This window comes from Capra hircus, unplaced genomic scaffold (assembly GCF_001704415.2).
Source record: "Capra hircus breed San Clemente unplaced genomic scaffold, ASM170441v1, whole genome shotgun sequence".
NCBI lineage: Eukaryota > Metazoa > Chordata > Mammalia > Artiodactyla > Bovidae > Capra > Capra hircus.
Genome location: NW_017189718.1, coordinates 198,925 through 224,248, shown reverse-complemented (window position 1 = coordinate 224,248; position 25,324 = coordinate 198,925). Strand labels below are relative to the sequence as shown.

At 36.0% G+C, this 25,324-nt stretch overlaps 1 protein-coding gene across 1 annotated transcript in view; it reads right to left on the bottom strand.

Moving 5' to 3' along the window:
- DACH2 (dachshund family transcription factor 2) overlaps positions 1–25,324 on the bottom strand; it is a 227,359-nt gene that overhangs the window by 16,660 nt on the left and 185,375 nt on the right. Inside the window, exons 4-7 of the mRNA XM_018044696.1 lie at positions 11,554–11,702; positions 11,281–11,428; positions 4,559–4,705; positions 1,990–2,055 (exon numbers count right to left, since the gene is read on the bottom strand). Of these exons, the coding sequence (XP_017900185.1) occupies positions 1,990–2,055; positions 4,559–4,705; positions 11,281–11,428; positions 11,554–11,702 (510 nt within the window). The remainder of the gene's footprint in view (positions 1–1,989; positions 2,056–4,558; positions 4,706–11,280; positions 11,429–11,553; positions 11,703–25,324) is intronic.

Sequence of the window (25,324 nt, the reverse complement as noted above, 5' to 3'; positions counted from 1 at the left end):
GCTCAAAATTCTCCAGGCCAGGCTTCAGCAATATGTCAACCGTGAACTTCCAGATGTTCAAGCTGGTTTTAGAAAAGGCAGAGGAACCAGAGATCAACTTGCCAACATTCGCTGAATCATGGAAAAAGCAAGAGAGTTCAAAAAAAAACATCTATTTCTGCTTTATTGAATATGCCAAAGCCTTTGACTGTGTGGATCAAAATAAACTGTTGAAAATTCTGAAAGAGATGGGAATACTAGACCACCTAATCTGCCTCTTGAGAAACCTATATGCAGGTCAGGAAGCAACAGTTAGAACTGGACATGGAACAACAGACTGGTTCCAAATAGGAAAAGGAATACGTCAAGGCTGTATATTGTCACCCTGCTTATTTAACTTATATGCAGAGTACATCATGAGAAACCCTGGGCTGGAAGAAGCACAAGCTGGAATCAAGATTGCCAGGAGAAATATCCATAACCTCAGATATGCAGATGACACCACCCTTATGGCAGAAAGTGAAGAGGAACTAAAAAGCCTTTTGATGAGTATAAGATTAAAGATAATAAAGTCACAACCTGCTGATGGTTTACAGTCTACATTTCCAAAGATGACCTTATATCTCACTTAAAGAAGGGCCCAATCAAGCTCAACACTCCTTAAAGACTCAGTGTATATTTGTGTTTTAAAGATTCACAAGGGATCATATGCTTCAGACTTGCTTAGTCCTACATTGGACCTGTTGTGGCAACCTTAAACAGTGGTAGCCCACAACTAGAGGGGAGTTATTTATAAATTTCACAGTGGCAAATTGATTGGATAAACACTGAGTCTCACTCAAATTGGCTTTGCTCACACAGACACAGCCTTTAAGTTGAGAGAAGAAAGTAGGTAAGCTAAAGAGGCATAAGACAAAAATAAAGCTTTATGAGCTACACATGCATGTTTCCACACCTAGTAAAGTTAATACATTAGTTAAGTCTATCCAGCTGCAGCAGAATCAGGCATTCCCAGAAGATCCATGAACTTTGACACTCCTGAATTTGCAAAGATGATGTGCAAAACTTCATAAGTGAGGATTTCTAAATTTTCTGAAACTGCCACATAAAATGGTGATCCACAGACAAACCCGCATGGATCTTTTGATCATATCTGGTTCTGTTGTCTTCATATTGATCCAGACATTACACCATGGAAAGGCACTGATCAGTTAAACCTCCAAAAGGCAACATTTCTATGGTTATTTCCTTTTTGAAAGTTAGATAACTGCTCTTTTTTCTTTTTTTTTATTAGAGTGAGACATGAATATGAAAATAAATGTAATCTTCATACAGAGGGCTAGAAAAATGCATTAGAAAGACACAGAAAAACTCCAGTGGTTAAATTCAATTTTTATTTTTAGTCGTGTTTGCACTCCAATGAGACTCTATATTAATTTGTTTTGTCTATTTTCTTAGTACTAAATACTTTTAAATATTTTAAAGTATCTAAGCAGTTATGGGAATCCTACAAATTATGAATTACAAGTCCTGCTCTTATTTTCATATTTAGTCAGTTTCTAAAATATCTAAATTTGGCATCAGAACTTAAATATTGATAAAAATGTTGCCTAGAATACTTTGCAAATATTGATAGGTTATGATTATTGTACTAGTGTCTTAAAAACAGTAAAGTAGCAAGATTTAAAAACTGTATTATTGTACACTTTTAAAAAGGTAAATTATATTCACATTTTGTATTTTTAGAATATGCCCAACTTATAAATATACATTCTTTTAACAAGTAAACATACAAGAAATTGCTCACATTGTATATGTAAAATTATTAGTCCCTAAATACATAGTCTCAATAAACATTATAGATTTTTACCCTATCATGAAGTAAGAAAAGTTTAACTTATTTATTTACATTACTTATATGAAAAGTATCAACAAAGGAGCTCATCCCCATCCAACCCTCTGGGATCACATATTAAGCAGTTGTAGAAACAAGTACGCTATTTACTGTACCTTGCATAGCAGTACTATCATGTGGAGTTCCAGTGTTTTCTATTTCAATATCTGGAATCACAGTATCTGAAAGAAGTGACACTCAAGATTAAGGTATATTCTATTTCTCCTGACTCCATTTGAGTAAAAATTCTCAACTGGCCAGGATCTTGGTCCTATAGTAAACATGAGACTTTGAGTGGCATTTTGATTTTTTTATTTATGTCAATATACTTTTAATGGTACTGTTTAGAGAACCACTGACTGAAACTTCCCGGCCTGGCCAGGCACTATAGTAACCACATGCATGAGTTATCTTACAAAAAGTGGTCCTGGTAAGGAATGCAGAACTAACAAGCTACTACCAACTGGAAGAATTCGGGAAAGGTCAAAAGGAGAGAGGAAATACCAGTCCATATGTCCTACCAACCTCCTAGAATCCTTCTCACTGGAATCTATCTATCTTTGCTGAGTGATGTGCATGCCACCAGAAAGGACCCTGAGTCAAGAGCGATTGGGCAGAGACAACTTGGAAACTAATCTAACTATCATAAAATCCAAGACTGTGAGCCACATGGCAAAGCAGTTCTCCTGTGTTCCCTTACCCTCCTGCTTTCCACCAAGGGGGCCCTATCCCAATAAAGTAACTTGTGCTTCCTTGGACAATCCATTGTCAAGTGTTAGGCAAGAGCTCACTCTTATACCCTGGAAGGGGTCCCCTTTCCTATAACAGTAAGAAGGAGGATTATAAACCTTAGCTAAATTCTACAATTGGGCATATATTTCCAGGTATATAGTAAATACTTCTGTATTCATTTTACTCCCTAGGGATAAATCTCAGGAAAATAATCTATCCATAAAAACCCCCTCAGACTATCAGATAATATGCCCTGACTATGGAATAAGGAAAAAGTTAATATAATTACCCCATTCTTATGTATATTTTCCATTTGTGAAATGTGATAGATGATGATTATCTCTATGGTAAATGTACATGAACACTAAAACACAAACTATGATTTCTGGTCTTTATTTAGTACTGGCTCTTGGGGCCAAGAGATACATGAATTGCTTAAAACAAATAAACAAAAAAACTTGAGGAGAAGAAACAAGGAGACGGGTTTCTTATTTTCAATTTAAAATATTATTATCTAAAAGTTATTCATATTCATGAAACACAGTTTAATATGTCCATTTCTGTATATAAATTACTCAGACACCCTTGGGTAATATGATAACAGAAGCCTATGTATCATCCAATGTCATCAAGGATTAATGTGAGAAAGAAATGATTTGAATACAAGTTACCCACACGCTGTAAAGACAGACGCTTTTCCTTTATAACAAAGAACACTGGAGCTACAGTGGAATTCACATATGGGTGGATTTCAAATATATAAAAAAACTCAAGGGTCCTCAGAATTACATCTTCAGAGCTTCAAATAATGAGTGTACTGAACATTTGCTCCATTTCTGGTTGCCATTGTCTAAGATGTTCCACAGTATGAGATATTGATGTATTATTATTTATCCTCTCTCTTCTGTGTCTCAATGAGGCATGGCTGTCATGAGCTAATAATATAGTTCTGTATTCCTATTGATTGTGATGACAATGATTTAAGATAGTGACAGCAAAAAGGGAATTGAATTTTTAGGAGGTAAAAATATGATTGAACATTTGTATGGAATTCTCTATTCATTCTTAGTATATGGCACTTGAAGAAACACTCAGTTCATGCTTGTGTCATATCATGTATGGAATATGTGTCCATACATGCATAAAATTCTTAGGCTTATCCTTATTATATACACATATCAGTTAAATATACTGGCTAATACTGGTTAATACGCTATGAAAGAAGAACTTGAATAGCCTATGAGATAAAATTATGTTGTAGACTTTCATAATTTAAAACAGAATTAGAAAAATTTGGAATTAAGAGATTTTATGAGAAGCACCTCTTCTCATAGGAGCTCCAGTAATTTATTTAGAACATTCTTTTTCAGCCAGGCACTCTTGAAGCCCTCATCACTGATACAATCTACATTAAAGGAACCAGCCTTCTAAAGCTCATTAAAATAAATGAAACATTAAAACAAACATTAGGATATTTTGACATGAATGAAGATAAAATGCATTTTAAGTGTAGGGAAGTTATCAATATTACTTCTGCAGAAACCAGGAGGACTTCCTGTTATTCCTAAGCTATTATATTTATATCTCCCAGAACAGGGATTATTTTGACAGATCTAATGAATGATCTAAAACACCTGGCTTCAAATTGATGTATTAATTGTGTGCTTAGTCACTCATTCATGCCCAATTCTTTGTGACCCCATGGACTGTAGCCCTCCAGGATCCCCTTTCCATGGAGATTCTCCAGACAAGAATATTGGAGTGGATTGCCATGCCTTCCTTCAGGGGATCTTCTCAACCCAGTGATTGAACCCAGTTCTCTTTCCCATTTGAGCCACTTGGGTAGCCGTGACATATTAATTGTTCCTGGACAAAGTATCTCTCACTCCATCTCCCTCCCTCAGCCCATCCCCTTTGTGTACCCTGATTGTGAAGTTCCAATTCACACATTACCTTTCAACATCCTTAGTCCACTGTCACTAGTAGTGGCTTGCTTAAGTGCTTGCTCCACTTGCTCCCTGCACTTTGATTCAAATTCCAAGGCTTCTTGTAGTTTTTTCTTTGCTTTTTTCTCCTTCTTTAGGCGTTTTTGCATGGTAGCTAAAATACGGAAAGGGAAGTAGTTTTCAAAGACTTGGTCATTGAAATCAAGTTGCCAGTTTTGATAAATTATAAAAAATAGACACAGATTCAGGTAGATATATAAATGTATGATTAGCTTCTTTTGATTCCAGTTATCATTAGATCCAACCAAAGAGTATTCAATCATATAACTGATTTGTTATTGCTTTCATATCTCCAGTAAGTAAGCTCTATAATACACATGCATTTGTACAATGTTGGTGGTAGTACTGGAAAGCTGTTTTCTACTTTCACTACATGAATTTAGTGATAACATGAAATATTTTATAAACTTGTTAAGAAAAGTATTCTTATTATTTATCAGGTTATTCCTATACATAATTAAAAATAGAAAAAAAATCCTGAAAATATTTATTGAGTTTCAAACATGGTATTTTTTTTAAAAACTTACAATGTCTAGGGTCTATTTCTCTGAGATATTACTACTTTTAAGGGAAAATATCTATCTTTTTAAGTATATGCACATATCATCAGACTCTGCATCCCTCCATATATTTATATTTGAACCTATTTACACATTTTAAAGAGAATAATATTTAGCAATCATTTTGTTAAGCAATCTATAAAAGCACAATAGCATTTTTCATAAATAGTAAAGGAAATGAAGTGTTACAGTTATAACAACTCTCAAGGCTTTATATCCTAACAAGAAAGTTTAACTGCCCTAATGTATAATTGTTACTATACTCCGAAACCTTGAAATCTGTGATAATTTCTCAAATAGAATTAGTGAACTTTAGTAATTATATTGGTACACAGCAGGGCTCTAACAGGGTTCTAAGCAAATCGACCTTCACATTCTTTCAAAATCAGTTTTTAAAAATTAAGAACATTAATATCATGGCAATAGAAAATTATTCAAGGAACATTAAGCAAAATTATAAATTATATGATATTTAAAAAGTTAAAATATATACATTTAAAATATTTCAGTCACAGTAAACTGAATATGATGCTAATTAGAATTTCAATTGCTTTATCTCACATTTCAATGTCTTTTCATATAAATGACCTTCACAATTTGAAAAGAGTCAGTTACTCATCTAAATGTGTGCTTATTTCAGAGGACTAAGGTAATAAGATGAAAATCTTGAAATAAAGACACTGAGAATGTATGGCTCTTGTTCCATTTTTAATAAAAGGCTGATAAATAAGGATAAACATAAAAAAGATTTTACTATTATAATTGTACAATATTACATCTACTATGTCTAGGAATTTTTAAAAGAAAATAGATGTGGTATCAAAGATTGACCTGAAGAGTCTATAAGGAGTAAACAGAAATCAGTATAGGTAGATCCCTGAAACTTAGATGCCAATTTTAATGTATATAGTTTTTCATAAATCAATTTGTGAGTGTTAGTATATTAAACATATAATTATTTGGTTTTTGTTGTTGTTTAATCACTGTCATGTCTGATTCTTTTGAGACCCCATGGACTGCAACCTGACAGTCTCCTCTGTTCATGGGATTTTCTAGACAAGAATACTGGAGTGGGTTGTTATTTCCTCCTCCAGGGTATCTTCCTGATCCAGGGATCAAACCCATGTCTCCTGCATTGCAGGTGGATTTGTTATCACTGAGCCACCAGGGAAGCCCAAAATTATTTGTTACTTTAGTATGAATAATTTTCCTATAAAAGAAATGTGCTTTTATGACTCTTAATCATAATAATTCATAATTGCCTTCTACTCTTTCACAGTAGCAGATTAGTCACCTTGCTTATTTAACTTATAAGCAGAGTACATCATGTGAAATACCAGCTGGATGAACCACAAGCTGGAATGAGGATTGTCAGGAGAAATTTCAACTGCTTCAGATATGCAGATAACACCACCCTAATGTCAAAAAGTGAAGAGGAGCTAAGGAGCCTCTTGATGAGGATCAAAGAGGAGAATGAAAGCTGGCTTGAAACTCAACATTGAAAAAACTATGATCATGGCATCTGACCTCACCACTTCATGGCAAATAGAAGGGGAAAAGTAGAAGCAGTGACAGGTTTTCTTCTTATGGGGCTGTAAAATCACTGCCAGAGAAGGCATTGGCACCCCACTCCAGTACTCTTGCCTGGAAAATTCCATGGACGGAGGAGCCTGGTAGGCTGCAGTCCATGAGGTCGCGAAGAGTCAGACACGACTGAGCGACTTCACTTTCACTTTTCACTTTTATGCATTGGAGAAGGAAATGGAAACCCACTCCAGTGTTCTTGCCTGGAGAATCCGAGGGACGGGGGAGCCTGGTGGGCTTCCTTCTATGGGGTCGCACAGAGTCGGACACGACTGAAGCGACTTAGCAGCAGCAGCAGCATGTGGGTTGTAAATTTTCTCTCCCTTTTTTGCCTCTCCTTTATACTCTTTAACTCTTACTTAACGTTTGGTTTGTGATCATTCTATAGATTAAGCAAAGAAAGGAAAGAAGCTAAAAACACAATAACCACTTGCTGCTGTATAGTATTTTATGGAAACTATAAGGAGGAGGAGGAAATTATTGGTTAAAGTAAAATTTCGAATTTTCTTCGATTTTGATACAAGCTAGTCTCATTATCCATGTCTGCAGATTATCAAATGTCTCCCCATTGTTGGAAAGTTACTTCTATTTGTGAACAGTAGTTCTTCATTCTCTCCCTTTTGTATGCATATGTTACCCTATTTCAGTCCTCTTCACCACTGTCTAGTTGAGGGCAATCTCCTTTTATATAGCTTCCTTGTTTCTAACCTTACTCTAAGTCCTCTTCTAATCTATTCCCAACACTGGAGTGTTCTATCTAATTAAAATCAGGCCAGATCATTCCCCTGTTTATCTTTTAATACTTCCCATAACCTACAGGTCAAAATCCAAAGTAATATTTTCCATGATTAAAAATAATTTAGCCTCAACTTTCTGCATCCTCTCTCAGCATTTACTTTATAAAAGTCAAAGCCACAGTAAAAACAAACAAACAAACAAACAAAAACAAACAAACAAACAAAAAAAAAACATATAGTTCCCCATGTTTGAGGCTTCTTGCCTCCATGCTTGTGCTTCTCTGGTGGCTCAGTTGGTAAATAATTCATCTGCAATTTGGGAGACTTGGATTTGATCCCTGGGCTGGGAAGATCTTCTGGGGAAGGGAACGGCTACCCACTCCAGTATTCTGGCCTGGAGAAGTCCATGGACTGTGTAGTCATGCTCATTGGTGCAGAATGAACAAATCACTCAGGTACTTTCATGTCCTTTCTTTCTTGGCTTAATGATTCTTCAAGACTCAGATTCAAGTGGCAGCATCAGAAAGCCTTCCTCAACCATCAAATCCCCAGAGCACCAAGTTGAATTAACAATCCTCTCTATATATAAACATATATAAATACATCATTGCTCTTGCCACTTTGTCTTAAAATTAATTGATTGGTTGTGCTAGTCCTTTGAAATGTAAATCTTTCAAGAATAGGAACTGAGTGTTATTTTTCTTCTACCTTCAGAATCTAGTGCTTTTCTTGCCAAAGAGTAAGCATTTCATACATAAGGAATTTTTTTTTTAATAGTGAAAGATATTTATCAGTTTTTGCAATCAATAGCTAGACAAAAAATAAAAGATAATTAAAATTGCAAGCCATAATGGGAACATGATTAACAAAAATATAAATAATTACATACAATCTTGGGTGTCAACAAGTGGAAGTGCATACATGCACATGGTTTCATCCGCGCAGCCAGTCTATGTCTTCTGGCTGGTGCATTTAACCATTTACATTTAGGGTAATTTTCCTAGGTAATTATATGAACCTATTACCATTTTCTTAATTGTTTTGGATTTATTTTTCTGTAGGTCTTTTCCTTCTCTGGTGTTTTCTGCCTAGAGAAATTCCTTTAGCATTTGTTGTAAAGCTGGTTTGGTGGTGCTGAATTCTCATAACTTTTGCTTATCTGGAAAGCTTTTGATTTCTTCATCAAATCTGAATAAGAGTCTTGCTGGGTACCGTATTTTTGGTTGCAGTTTCTTCCCTTTCATCACTTTAAGTATATTCTGCCATTCCCTTCTGGCTTGTAGAATTTCTGTTGATAAATCAGCTGATAGCCTGAAAGGAGTTCCCTTGTATGTTATTTGTCATTTTTCACTTGTTGCTTTTAATATTTTAACTTTGTCTATAATTTTTGTCAGTTTGATTACTATGTGTCTTAATGTGTTCTTCCTTGGGTTTCTTTGGTTGATTATTTCCTTTCCCACGTGAGAGAATTTTTCAGCTATTATATCTTCATGTTTTCTCAGGTCCTTTCTCGCTCTCTCTTTTCCCTCTGGGACCCCTATAACATGAGTGTTGGTGCATTTAATATTGTCCCAGAGGTCTCTTAGGCTATCTTCATTTTCCATTCTTTTTCCTATATTCTGTTCTGGAGCAATGATTTCCACAATTCTCTCTTCCAGGTTATTTATCAGTTCTTCTGCTTCAGTTATTCTATAAATTCCTTCTGGTGTATTATTCATTTCTGTTTCTTTTTAGTTCTCCTAGGTTTTTGGTGAACATTTCTTGCATCTTCTGCATTGTTTGCCTGAGATCTTGGCTCATCTTCACTATCATTACTCTAAATTCTTTTTTTCTAAAAGGTTGCCTATTTCCACTTCTTTTAGTTGTTTTTCTGTTTGTTTTTTTTTTTCCTTGTCACTTCACCTGGGACATAACTTTCTGCTTTTTCATCATAATTACTTTCTATAATTTGGTTTTTGTTTTAGCCACTGTGAAACTGTGCTTCTTTTTGCTTCTTCTGTCTGCCCTCTGATGGATGAAGCTAAGAGGATTGTACAAACTTCCTGCTGGGAGGGACTGATGATGGGAAAAACTAGGTCTTGCTCTGATGGGCAAGGCCTTGCTCAGTAAAGCTTTAAACCAGTTACTTGCTGATGGGTGGAGTTGCATTCCCTCACTGTTAATTGTTTGGCCTGAGACAAGCCAGCCTTGGGGTCTATGAGTTCCATATCTAGGGTTAATAGTGAACTCCATAAGGGTTTTAAGACAAGGGGGGCATTCCTGGTCTGATGCTGCCAGTGCCCCCACCCCTGTGGTAAGCCCCTGTGAACTCACGCCTTCACAGGAGACCCTTCAACACTAGCAGGTAGATTTTGTTCAATCTCCTGTGGGTTCTGACTATGTGGATCATAACAAACTGGAAAACTCTTAAAGAGATGGAAACACCAGACCATCTTACCTGTCTCCTGAGAAACCTGTATGCAGGCCAAGAAGCAACAGTTAGAACACTGCATGGAACAAATGACTGGTTCAGGATTGAGAAAGGAGTATGACAAGGCTGTTTACTGCCACGCTGTTTGCTTAACTTATATGCAGAGCACATCATGCAAAATGCCGGACTAGATGAGCTTCAAGCTGGAATCAAGATTGTTGGGAGAAACATCAACAACCACAAATATGCTGATGATACCATTCTAATGGCAGAAAGTGAAGAGGAACTAAAGAGCTTCCCAATGAGGGTGAAAGAGAAGAGTGAAAAACCTGGCTTAAAACTCAATATTAAAAAAGTTAAGATCATGGGATCCAGTCCCATCACTTCATGGCAAATAGAAGGTGAAAAAGGTGGAAGCAGTGACAATTTCCTCTTCTTGGGCTCTAAAATCACTGGGGATGTTGACTGGGGACATGAAATTAGAAGATGATTGCTTCTTGGCAGGAAAGTTATGAAAAACCTAGACAGTGTGTCACTTTGCCAACAGAGATCCATATAGTCATGTCTATGGTCTTTCCAGTAGTCATGTACGGATGTGAGAGCTGGACAATAAAGAAGGCAGAATGCCAAAGAATTTATGTTTTCAAACTGTGGTGCTGGAGAAGACTTTTGAGATTCCCTTGTAAAGCAAGGAGATCAAACCAGTCAATCTTGAAGGAAATCAACCCTGAATACTCTTTGGAAGGACTGAGGGAAAGAGTCGACTCATTGGAAAAGACCCTGATCCTGGGAAAGATTGAAGGCAGGAGGAAAAGAGGGCAACAAAGGATGAGATGGTTAGATGGCATCACTGATTCAATGCACATGAACTTGGGCAAACTCCAGGAGATGGTAAAGGACAGGGAAGCATGGTGTGCTGCATTTCATGGGGTTGTAAAGAGTTGAACATGACAGTGAGTGAACAACCTGTGGGCTCACTGCTCCTTTCCTCTGGGTCTTGGTATGTGTAAGAGTTTGTTTGTGCTCCCCAACACTAGAGTCTCTTTTACTGCCAGTCCTGTGGAAGTCCTATAATCAAACCCCTCTGGCCTGCAAGGCTGGATTCCCTGTGGATTCTCAGTTCCTTTATAGATCCCCAGGCTGGTAATCCTGATATGGGATGCAGAATCTTCACAACACTGGGAGAACTTCTTTGGTATTATTGTTCCCCAGTTTGTGGGTCATCCACCTGGTGGGTATGGGATTTAATTTTATCATGATTGTGCCCTTTTCAGCAGTTCCAGGATATATCTGAGAATATATAATATATCTATTACTACTGAAAATATTTCCAACACAATGTTAACTATTTCAGTTATAGTGAGCTTGTTAAACTTACTTCTGCTTTGAAGCTCAACTGCCAGTTGTCTTTCAAGGTTTTCTCTAATTTCTCTCTCTCTATAGAGCTCCAGGCGCAGTTCCTTTTTTTCTTGTTGAATCTGCTTCTCTTGAATGTGAGCATTATCCAAAGCTACTTTCAGTAAACCCTGTCAAAGTACAGCAAATGACATACAGTTCATCTTATCTGTTTTAATTTCTCAAATGTGAAATAATTGATGTAGGTGCTAATGTCTTGTATTACATTTATTTTGTTTATAGAAATATTGTTGACCTGAATGTTGGTCAACAGAGTCTCCACAGAGGACAGACTATCAGCAAAAATGAATGGTCCAGGAAATCCAGAAGGCAGTGCCTGCCCAGGAGTCAGTTGGATCTTGTCCAAGGGTGACTTCATCATTGGAATTTGAACAGGTACCTTTTCTGCAAAAAAACAAAACTAATATCAGAAGGTTCATAAACTCATAGCTCAAAATTTTCACTATGTTTCCTTCACCTCTAATAGCATCTATAAAGATTTTGTTTTAAAGCTAACTGATGGAAAACTCATAATTGGAAGCCATACCTATTTTCCACCTGACTCTAATTTCTCAAGAATAAATACTTCAGAAAAGAATCTGTGAAAATGAAGCAACATATACTGCTAACAGGCATAAAGTTTTTTAAAAACAAATTTAAGATATCTTCATTACTATCTATAAATTAAATAATCCAATCATTTCTTAGTAAAACATAAATTGCTTTATATTTTTCTCTTTAAATGTATCTATATATCTATGTCTATATTCATCTCTCTCCATGTTTTAACACATTTATTGGAGTATAATTTACATATAATAAAATTCACCTGTTTCAATATATGCATCACTATTTTTTACATTGTACAACCATTACCCAAACTCTATTTCAGAATACCTCATTCACCCCCAAAATAATCCTTATGCCCATTTATATTAATCTCCTCTTCCACTTCAAGCCCCTGACAACTACTAGTTTTTGTCTCTATAGGATTGCCTTTACTAGGTGTTTACATAAATAGAATTGTACAGTAAGTGGTATTTTTGTCTGTCTTTTGCTTCAGTTCAGTTCAGTCGCTCAGTCGTGTCCGACTCTTTGCGACCCCATGAATCACAGCACGCCAGGCCTCCCTGTCCATCATCATCTCCGGAGTTCACTTAGACTCACGTCCATCGAGTCCATGATGCCATCCAGCCATCTCATCCTTGGTCGTCCCCTTCTCCTCCTGCCCCCAATCCCTCCCAGCATCAGAGTCTTTTCCAATGAGTCAACTCTTCGCATGAGGTGGCCAAAGTACTGGTGCATATATTTTTTGAGGTTCACCTATGTTGTGGCATGTATTGGTGGATTTTTTTTTCCTTTTTATTGCTGAAAAGTTTTCTATTTCAAGGATGTATTACTTTATGTTTAATCATTCACTAGTTTAGGATCTGGACAGTTTTCCAGTGTTACCTGTCATTTTGAAGACTATTTCTTAAGAAAAAAATAATAACCTACGATGTAAAGCCACAAAGTGTATATTTTCTCTCCTTTTATTTGTATATTAACTTCTACACACTCATGACTTTAATGAGATTCCTTTAAAGCTTCATATGAAGAGACAAAAATAGAATTTTTGTCTAATAAAATGTATTAGTGCCAGATTTGGCACAGATACATCTAATTACAAAAGGAGTCTTCTGTTACTTTGAGAAGCTAACTAATTGATTATCTACTTGAATTCTGGTAGAAAACCTTTTGTGTGAGATGTGTGAACCAGATAGCAAAATTTTCTCTGCAATTAGGAATTGGAGATTTTTTGACATATATAAAAACAAACTGCTACAGAGGTAATAATGGAAAGTAATCAAAGTCTGATATTCTTAAATGGCTTCTATAGCAGTGTACAGTGAATTGAATCACAGCACCTCAAACAAAATTATTATATTCACCAGTTTCTTTATTTCAGTAACTGAGCACATGCAAACTTTGAAAATATGCACATCTCTGGTCATAAAAAATTTCAGTGACCCTATATATTGAGACATTAAAAAAAAAAACTACACTTGAATCTAGACTAGAAATCTAGAATTTTCACATGGTTTGAAAACAAAACTCTACCTATTGTTTCTGGTCCTTGTAAGGATAGAAATATGGATTTGTCATAGACCTCATTTTTCAATTGTCCAAGCAGCCTATATACTTCGTGTGCAGAGTCTTGAACCCCATTGATTTCAGTCATCATGGTTTGCTGTGGGATTTTCTGTGTGGAAACCTGTGGCATACAATTGTGGGAACTTCTGTGGGATTACTTAATGGGATAGCATTATCTCTGAATGAAGTACTCTTATGTAGATCACCTTTACAATTTCTAATTTGCTAAAGTCTATAGAGATAAAAATTCAAACAATTATTTTAGAGAATAAAGTTTTACATTATTTGAATCCAAAATGTTACAGGGCATTTGAATATTTGTTTTAAAGAATTCAATAATATGGATAAAATGTGAATTTTATTTTTGCACAGGAAACTCTAAGGAACATATCTATAGCATTGGTGCAAAGACAGAAATATAGATCAATGGAACAAAATAGAAAGCCCAGAGATAAATCCAGGCACCTGTGAACAACTTATCAAACACAAAGGAGGCAAAAATATACAATGGAGGAAAGACAAACTCTTTTAACAAGTGGTGCTGGGAAAACTGGTCAACCACCTGTAAAAGACTGAAAGTAGAATATTTTGTAACACCATACACAGAAATAAAATAAAAATGGATTAGATCTCTAAATGTAAGACCAGAAACTATAAAACTCTTAGAGGAAGACATAGGCAGAACACTCTCTGACATAAATCACAGCAAGATCCTCTGTGACCTCCCAGAGTAATGGAAATAAAAACAAAAATAAACAAATGGGACCTAAATAAACTTAAAAGTTTTTGCACAATAAAGGAAACTATAAGCAAGGTGAAAAGGCAGCTTTTAGAATGGGAGAAAATAATAGCAAATAAAGCAACTGACAGAACATTAATCTCAAAAATATACAAGCAGCTCAATACCAGAAAAATAAACTACCCAAACAAAAAGTGGGCTAAAGAACTAAGCAAACATCTCTCTGAAGAAGACATACAGAAAAGATGCCCAACGTCACTCATTATCAGAGAAATGCAAATCAAAACCACAATGAGGTACCATCTCATGCCAATCAGAATGGCTGCCATCAGAACGGCTATAAAAAAAAAAAATGCTAGAGAGGGTGTGGAGAAAAAGGAACCCTCTTACACTGTTGGTGAGAATGTAAACTGGTACAGCCACTATGGAGAATAGTGTGGATATTCCTTAAAAAGCTGGAAACAGAACTTCCAGCAACACACTGCTGGGCATACATACCAAGGAAACCAGAATTGAAAGAGACACATGTACCCCAATGTTAATCGCAGCACTGCTTAAAATAGCTAGGACATAAAAGCAACCTAGATGTCCATTGGCAGGCAAATGGATAAGGAAATTGTACATATACACAATGGAATGTGACTCAGCTATAAAAAAGAATGCATTTGAGTCAGTTCTAATGAGATGGATGAAACTGGAGCCTATTATACAGAGTGAAGTAAGTCAGAGAAACACCAATACAGTATATTAACATATATATATATATATATGGAATCTAGAAAGATGGTCATGATGACCCTATATGTGAGACAGCAAAAGAGACACAGATGTAAAGAACAGTCTTTTGGACTCTGTGGGAGAAGGCCAAGGTGGGATGATTTGAGAGAATGACATTGAAACCTGTATATTACCAGATGTGAGATACATGACCAGTCCAAATTCTATGTGTGAAACAGGGCACTCAAAGCCACTACACTGAGACAACCCAGAGGGATGGGGTGGGGACGGAAGTGAGAGAGAGGTTCAGAATGGGGGTACATATGTGGCTGATTCATGTCAATGTATGGCAAAAACCACAATATTTTAAAATAATTATCTTCCAATTAAAATAAATAAACGTTTTTTTAAAAAGGAACATATTCCCAGGAATTGCTTTTTAGTAAAACTAACAAATAATATTTTGAACCTAAATACTTGATGCATGTGTTTTATAGAACTTGCTTATAAATTAACCCTAACTTCTTACAGAACTTGTCTTTCTTCCTTCCTTCTCTCCCTCCTTCCTTTCTTCCTTCTTTGTCAGTAGTAGCTTTGGAAGAGGCAAAGTATTCCAGAGAGAATGAACACAAATTCTGTGAACTATTTCAACTATAAGGTTTGAACACTGGAAATATCTCATTAAAAATCCAATTTATAAAATATGTCTTATATAGCAGCTGTAATATCTCAAAAGGCTTATTTCTCAACAACTAATGAAGCAATATTATGCTTTATTTATCAAAGTCTTGATTTAGCTAGCAATTTGTCTTCTGCATATGAATGTATTAAGTGGATAGATAGAATGACTTCACAATGATCTATCAATATTAACAGTAATTAGAGTTTCAACATATTTATATTGATGTTTATAAATCTTCAAGATGAATTTATGTAACCTCGTAGAAGATTTATTTTTACAAGATGAACCACTACAAAGTTAGAATGTTGACTTACTGATGATTCATAGATAACATAATGTTTCTCCTGAATAAATATTTTGTATCAAGGCAGAGTTCTAAAAAAATACGGATTATTTGTCATTTCTTACTCTACACACACATGTAACCTCAGTGGTCAGAATTGGAGGGGTATTCTATTAACAAAAATCTGAAAAGGGAAGCAGTAAATTAAGTATGCATAAAACAAAATTAAAACTACGTTAAAATCACTAGAAATCTTCTATTTGGGGATTAATGAAATTCCATTAAATTGGCTGAAAGGAAAATTGCTATTGACTATGAAGACAGGTTGCATGGTCTATGGTTTGTAATGTTGCTGTACAGTAGATTGAAGTTTCAAAATGGTATTGCTCTTCTTTAAAGAGACAGACACAGCTGAATTAGGTGCTACTTGCTGCAGTGAGGATCAAATGCAAAAGAATCATATTTCATCAGACCTAGTCAACACCAGGAAAATAAATATAAATATAAGAGGTATGCAGGCAATGATTCATTTTGATAATCTGGCCCAAGAGAGACACACAGAGACAGCACACAGATCTAAGCTTCTACTAAAAGACAAATGGGACACAGAGGGTGGGAACTGACATGACAGTAGAGCAGAGATTATATCGATTTTCAGCAGCAGTTTTCACATGGACGAGATAACCCTGGACTCTATTTGGCCCATTGTTGATATCCTATCTGTCCCACAAGCAATGTATTTCCTAGTCCTAGAAAAGGGCAATAAAAAAAGAAGGATTCTATTTATGACTTCTTATGATTAAGTTTCTGTGCAAACCAAACACGCTTTTCCTGACCAAGGTCATATTGCATGTTAAGGTCCATAATAGCCAAATACTAGTTGAAGTGTATTATATTTTGGTGTATATAAGTGAAAACTGTCAAACCACTCATCATTTTTTTCTGATTTAAATAACAGGCTATAAAAATGAATGATCTGAGTAGCACTTACATTTTTCCAAGAGTTTGAATAGATGTACTTATATGTAGGAACTTATTAGGTCAGATTGGAAAATCCTAATTGCCAATGAAATTAAATATGGCAAGTACTAGAAATATATACTGTTAGTGAAATCAGAGAATCTCTTTTTAATCCAGGGAGAAAGTGTTTTGATTGAGCAATTTTATTTAAAAAGCTAGTGTTCAAGACACATGTATTAAAACATTTAGCAAAACATATGATGCAATGGCATAAACTAAAATATAAAGATAGAACAACTGCTATCTAGCTGAGGATGTGAGCAATGCCTGAATTTATTGAAGAAAATTGGAGACTACTTTTATTGAACATGTTGGTTAAACCTGCCATACTTTGCAATAGCACTTGGAAATCCATTTAGAGAGCAAGCTGTTAATTTTAATATCTTACTTTTAAGGCCCAGATGAATAGATATAAAAGTTGACAAGAAGTTTAATTTATAGAAAAAAAATATAAACATATAGTAAATGCTCAGGATGGAAAAGTAGTTCTAAAAATTAAAGTCAAGGATGCTGGAGACTTTCTACTTGACTCTAGTGTTTTTCCACTTTTCATGGGGTTAAGTGTTTCTTCTTTCCTCTGGGCTTTGAGGATTGTGGTACAGGAATAGAAATTAAACACAGCTGAATCACTTAGCAGTGAAAAAATGGAGCCACCTACCAGGTCATCAGTTTTTATTCTTTAACAAATAAATTAAATTTCATTATTTGAGAGCTTTCCCCTAAATAGATCTTGCCCAGGGGACTCTCTTTTGTTGGTGTCACTAGTATTACATTTGGCACAAGCAAGACACCTGCTTCCCTCTTCCAAAATGAGGAACAATAACAACAAAATGACCAACTGTTGTGAAATAATCTGACCTGCATGAATATGAGGAAGTGTTCATGGTTTGAATTGAACAATGACTCAAGTGTTGCCACCATCAAATTTGAAAAGAAAAACTTGATCCCCAAATTGTTACATTTCTTTAGGGAATCAAAAAAAAAATAATAATGCTGACAAATGAAAACAGAAAGTTAGTAGCAAAGGAATGAAGGGTCACCAGCCTGAGAAAGTGAGGCAAAATACTTTTAAACCGATTATGGCCCTGTATTGCCCTAGATGCTTAAATTAGCAATTTGGTAAAACAGACTCCCTTTATAAATTATTAATTAGAAATAACTCATCTTTCAGATAAAATAGTATGCTGATAATAAATATTATATTTAGTGAAGGATTTGGAGGAAGTATGATACTCAGTCCCTGTCATTAAGAAGCTGACACATTATTTTGGGAAAAAGTCAACAAGTTATAGAAGTGTACAATTATGTGTGAAATCATGTGGCGTAGATTAAGTGCCCCTGTGAGTTCAAAGAACAAGAGATCACTGTGGTCTGGAGTAAGTACTCAAACTAATCTATTGACTCTAGTTGAAAAGTGTTCCCAGTGTCCTTAGAATAAAGCCCCATGGAACTTCTCTAGGATATTAAGTGTCCCAATAAGAAAAAGTTTCCTTGCTCAAACTAGTGTTGAAAAAATTTCTTTGAACACTATTAAACAGTTTTCTTTAAAGCAAGAGCTGTCAGATAAGTTACAGGGTGCCCAGTCAAATTTGAATTTCAAATAAAGAACGAATTATTTGTTTACTATATTAGTAAGTATGCAAAACATTCTATGGGACATCCTTATGTTAAATAATGATTTGTTTATCTGAAATTAAATTTTACTGAGCATATTGCTTTCATTTTTATTTGTTAAATCTATCAAAACAAAACATATCAGAACCTTTAAAATGCTAATTATAAATATTAACATAGTTACAAGTTAAAACAGATAGCTGAGACCATAGTGACAAAGAGTAAAAGATGCTAGAATTTGACTTTCTATGTTTCTAATACTGCTCTGTGATTTGCTAGCCCCTGGAAAATTTCCTTAATCTTTCTGTGCTTCAATTTACTCATCTGTAAAGTTAAGATAATAATAATATTTATATTATAGGGCTGTTATAATATTAATGAAGTAATATTTGTAAAGTTATTCAAAGTAAAGGCAATATACGTGCTTGTTAAATAAATTGTTTATTGATAATTCCCAGGAGTGGAAGAGGAGACTACAGTAATGTATTTGATCAACTAAGCATCCACTAACACCTCATGAAATGACATGTTGAAAAAAATCCTCTTTTGGTAATAATTGGATGAGTCTGGCTTTACTCTAAATTAGGCCAATGTTACTTTCTCAGTTATCAAAGGTCTGAGAAAACCTCCTAAGCCAAGACCAGTGGTTCTCAGCTGGGAGCAATTTTCCTGCCCAGAGGACAGCTGGCAGTAGCTGGAGATATTTATGACTGTCAAAACTGAGGAGGTAAGAGTGTGTGCTACTGGCATCTAATGGTAGAGGCCAGGGATGCCCAGCTCCCTCCTCCATCCCCACCAAATAATTATCTGGCCCAAATGTCAATACTGGTTGAGAACCAGAACTGTTTCAAAATTATATAGGAAAATCTCAATAAATGAGCAGTTAACTAGATCTCCCTTTCTGTACTAAACTTCTAGAGAGTTTAATATGCTTAATAAGACAATAAGGTCAAGTCAGTGATTTAGAACTAACACAGTAATTTACGTGGTATGTTTTAGAGTTCTTAGACATTTAATTCCAGGTTCCTGACTTCATCAAATATCACCTTATTAGTGAAACTTATGCGAACCATCTGATTTAACATTGTAGCCTGAACCCCATTTCCATCCCCTTTACATGATTTTTTCCTGTAAAATTGATCACCATTTATTATACAACATAACTTTTTTTATTTGTTATTTTTGTTACATGTTTCAGTGATTCCCAGCTAGCTCAGTTGTAATGAATCCGCCTGCCAATGTAGGAGACATAGGTTTGATCCCTGCATCAGGAAGATCCCCTGGAGGAGGAAATGACAATGCATTCCAGTACCCTTGCCGGGAAAATTCCATGGACAGAGGAGCCTAGTGGGCTACAATCTATGGGGTCGCAAAGAATTGGACATGACTGAGCATGCATGTGGTAGCAGTGGTTACATTTCATTTTATTACAGTATACTCTCCATGAGAGTGGGGACCTTAAAGGTTTTTAATTTTCCTATTGCTGTCTATCTGGTATTTAATTAACTATCAGGTATCTACAGCAGTTGTAATGATTTTGAATACATACCAATAATCTTAAACCATGAGGTAAACCTTCAGATCATCAGATTTATTCCTTTTTTGCTATTTAAAAAGGTAATATAGTACATGAATACATAATTATAAAAGTTTTTTTTTGTACAAATATGTGGTGAAAGGAAGGAATAAATAGGGAACTGAAGTAGAGTTCCTTGTCAACTCTCAGCCTTTCCAATAGAATAAATTATTATTATAGTCTACAGATGTTAACACTGAAATCAGATTGATTATATTCTTTGCAGCCAAAGATGGAGAAGCTCTATACAGTCAGCAAGAACAAGACCAGGAGCTGACTGTGGCTCAGATCATGAACTCCTTATTGCCAAATTCAGACTTAAATTGAAGAAAGCAGGGAAAACCACTAGATCATTCAGGTATGAACTAAATCAAATCCCTTATGATTATACAGTGGAAGGGAGAAATAGATTTAAGGGACTAGAATTGATAGACAGAGTGCCTGATGAACTACGGATGGAGGTTCATAACATTGTACAGGAGACAGGAATCAAGACCATCCCCATGGAAAAGCAATGCAAAAAAGCAAAATGGCTGTCTGGGGAGGCCTTACAAATAGCTGTGAAAAGAAGAGAAGTGAAAAGCAAAGGAGAAAAGGAAAGATATAAGCATCTGAATGCAGAGTTCCAAAGAATAGCAAGGAGAGATAAGAAAGCCTTCCTCAGGGATCAAAGCAGAGAAATAGAAGAAAACAACCAAATGGGAAAGACTAGGGATCTCTTCAAGAAAATTAGAGATACCAAGGGAACATTTCATGCAAAGATGGGCTCGATAAAGGACCGAAATGGTATGGACCTAACAGAAGCAGAAGATATTAAGAAAAGATGGCAAGAATAAACAGAACTAAACAAAAGAGATCTTCACGACCCAGATAATCACGACGGTGTGATCACTCATCTAGAGCCAGAAATCCTGGCATGTGAAGTCAAGTGGGCCTTAGAGAGCATCACTACAAACAAAGCTAGTGGAGGTGATGGAATTCCAGTTGAGATATTTCAAATCCTGAAAAATGATGCTGTGAAAGTGCAGCACTCAATATGCCAGCAAATTTGGAAAACTCAGCAGTGGCCACAGGACTGGAAAAGGTCAGTTTTCATCCCAATCTCAAAGAAAGGCAATGCCAAAAAATGCTCAAACTTCCACACAGCTGCACTCATCTCACATGCTAGTAAAGTAATGCTCAAAATTCTCCAAACCGGGCTTCAGCAACATGTGAACTGTGAACTTCCAGATGTTCAAGCTGGTTTTAGAAAAGGCAGAGAAACCAGAGATCAAATTGCCAATATCTGCTGGGTTATGAAAAAAGCAAGAGAGTTCCAGAAAAAAAAAACATCTATTTCTGCTTTATTGACTATGCCAAAGCCTTTGACTGTGTGGATCACAATAAACTGTGGAAAATTCTGAAAGAGATGGGAATACCAGCACCTGACCTGCCTCTTGAGAAACCTATATGCAGGTCAGGAAGCAGCAGTTAGAACTGGACATGGAACAACGGACTGGTTCCAAATAGGAAAAGGAGTACGTCAAGGCCCCATATTGACACCCCGCTTATTTAACTTGTATGCAGAGTACATGATGAGAAATGCTGGGCTGGAAGAAGCACAAGCTGGAATCAAGATTGCTGGGAGAAATATCAATAACCTTAGATGTGCAGATGACACCACCCTTATGGCAGAAAGTGAAGAGGAACTAAAAAGACTCTTGATGAAAGTGAAAGAGGAGAGTGAAAAAGTTGGCTTAAAGCTCAACATTTAGAAAACTAAGATCATGGCATCTGGTCCCATCACTTCATGTGAAATAGATGGGGAAACAGTAGAAACAGTGTCAGACTATTTTGGGGGGGGGGCTCCAAAATCACTGCAGATGGTGACTACAACCATGAAATTAAAAGATACTTACTTCTTGGAAGGAAAGTTATGACCAACCTAGATAGCATATTCCAAAGCAGAGACATTACTTTGCCGACTAAGGTCCGTCTAGTCAAGGCTATGGTTTTTCATGTGGTCATGTATGGATGTGAGAGTTGGACTGTGAAGAAGGCTGAGTGCCAAAGAATTGATGCTTTTGAACTGTGGTGTTGGAGAAGACTGTTGAGAGTCCCTTGGACTGCAAGGAGATCCAACCAGTCCATTCTAAAGATCAGTCCTGGGTGTTCATTGGAAGGACTGATGTTGAAGCTGAAACTTTAGTACTTTGGCCTCCTCATGCGGAGAGTTGACTCACTGGAAAAGACTCTGATACTGGGAGGGATTGGGGCAGGAGGAGAGGGGGATGACAGAGGATGAGATGGTTGGATGGCATCACTGACTCAATGGACATGAGTTTGAGTGAACTCCAGGAGTTGGTGATGGACAGGGAGGCCTGGCATGCTGCAATTCATGGGGTCACAAAGAGTCAGACACAACTGAGCTACTGAACTGAACAGATGTTATGGACTTCCCTGTTGGCTCAGATGGTAAAGTGTTTGCCCTAAAGTGAGGGAACCCAGGTTCGATCCCTGGGTCAGGAAGATTCCCTGGAGAAGGAAATGGCAACCCACTCCATTACTCTTGCCTGTAAAATCCGATGCATGGGGGTTCCTGGTAGGCTACAGTCCATGGGTTGCAAAGAGTCAGACACAACTGAGTGACTTCACTTTCACAGATGTTATGATAAACTGAAATTCTGCAATTTCAAAAAATAGTTGATATACTTATCAAAACATGCCTACTGTATATTTATTGAACGAGTCTGCATATCCTAGTCCTTTGAGGACTAAAAAGAGTAATAGCATATACATACTTTTCTTTCATCTTTGAGATGTATTATTATCGCTTCTCGGCCTTTTGGCTAAGATCAAGTGAGATGTATTATTGTATTAAAGCAAATCTGACTGCTTTTTTTTTTAAAGTACATCTGTAGTTTCTAGAACACAGAAACAGAAAAAAGCTGAGGACTTCGAATAGAAAGAAATTTCATACAGAGAATAGAATTTGATCTAAAAACTGCAAGACAGACAAGAATTTTCAATATACAATCAAACAGCACTAGAGACAAGTACAAGTCTCTGCTTCAGAAAACAAGCCCGGTTGCCTCTCTGAAAAAGGCTGCAAAGGGGAGAACAATAAATGAGTGGAAAGCTAATATGTAGGAGTCTGCGTTAGAAACTGGCAAACAGGAGGCAGGTGTGGTCACAGAGGTAAAGTGGGAAGGAAGCTGATGCTTTAAAGAGATGTGTTTAGGAAAAATGGGGGAGAGGGCACATATTTCCATCAATCAGTTGATCCTTCCAGGTGATAATGTTTCATCGCCCGGGCTTATCTGCAAAATAGCCTCAGGGTTCTGATATAACCCTGCTTTTAAATACTTACTGGAGGTTCAGTCATCTAGCTGACTGCAGATGCTATAAAGCAGATTTTTCATTTTGCTTCCCCGCCAGGGAATGTGCAATCATTCCCATCAACCAGGGAGGAAGATTCTCTTCTCAATCTGGCACAAATCAGGAAAAAAAAAATTTACTGCTCTGATCTGGCAGTCCTGCTAACTTTAAAATCACTGTTGTTGTTGTTGTTTTTCCACTTAGTTAACATATCTAAGTAGATCAGTGGAAGGTACAGGAGAACAACTTATTAATCCAGTACCTTAACATCAGTGGTTCGTAAACTTTATCATGCATTGGAATGTCCTGGAGTTCTTTAAAAAATCATTTCCGACTCCCAAATTTTCTGATTCAGTAAGTTTAGGGTAGGGCCTAGCAACTGGAATTACTAAGTGCCTAGCTGATGTTTTATGTTCCTGGTATGGAGATCACAGTTTGAGAAACCACTGAACTATATAAAAGTCAATTTTGCTACATTTAAAGATGATTAATATTGCTTCTTCTTACAATATCTTTTAAAATTACTGGCCTTCACTACTTTAAGAAGTTTAAAAATGATACCTAATTTTAAACATATATTTTCACAGCCTCAAGAAATTGCATAAAATTAGAGACACATCAACTAGATTGTTCTACAGACTTAGAGATTCTGAAGACCAATTTACACTGCAGTAAAAAAAAAGTATATAATGAAATCTTTTTGTAACAAAGGATCAGGAAACAACAGTTTTTTAAAAAGTGAGTCTATACAGGTAAAAGCAAAATACTTTTCCAAGAATGAATTTAACATAAGCAAATGTTCAGTATGGAAAACAGCAGTTATATGGATTAATACTTGAATACTATTTCCTTGTATTTGTGAAAGATAGAAGTTGGATATTTTGGTAGGATCAAGATGAAAAAATTAAAGATGAGTTAAAGTTAGAATGACACTGTCATTTGAATGACAATGACATTTTGGCAAGAACAGTCTATGTGATGGATTATAATTTGTCACCTTGTATAAATTCTGTAATGAAGAATCTGTAGATAATTATACAGGTATGACACTTATATTGACATGATCACTAAGAACACTGCAATTGTACCCACTTATGGCCTGGAAATATTTATACTTTTGATGTTACCACAGTACCAATGATATAAAATTGAAAACATTCTTTTATTCATTAATTAACTCTCTCTTCTCTCCGTTCCTCTCTGTGTGTCTCTCTCAGACATAGAAAAATGTACGCACACATGTTGAAGAGAATATATACTGATATTTCTGTTTTAGCTAGTAAATAAAAAAACTGAGGTACTGAGACATCATATTTTTATAATAGAAAACAATTAAGAGTTTTTTCCAATAGATGAGTCTTGAAGTCATAATCAAAACACTATTGTAGATCTAGCCAATTCAAAATTATGCCAATCAGTTCAGTTCAGTTCAGTTCAGTCACTCAGTCTTGTCTGACTCTGTGATCCCATGGACTGCAGCATGCCATGCCTCCCTGTCCATCACCAACTCCCAGAGCTTGCTCAAACTCATGTCCATTGAGTTAGTGATGCCATCCAACATCTCACCCCTCTGTTATCCCCTTCTGTTTCTGCTTTCAATCTTTCCCAGCATCAGGGTCTTTTCCAATGAGTCAGTTCTTTGCATCAGGTGGCCGAAGTATTAGAGTTTCATCTGCAACATCAGTCCTTCCAATGAATATTCAGGACTGATTTCCTTTAGGATTGACTGGTTTGATCTCCTTGCTGCCCAAAGGACTCTCAAGAGTCGTCTCTGACATCACAGTTCAAAAGCATCAATTCTTCAGTGCTCAGCTTTGTTTATGGTCCAGTAATTTAATTATTTTATAAAACTGAATTTTCTTTAAAACAAAATTTAATTACTAGAGCAAAACACAGCAATTTTCAC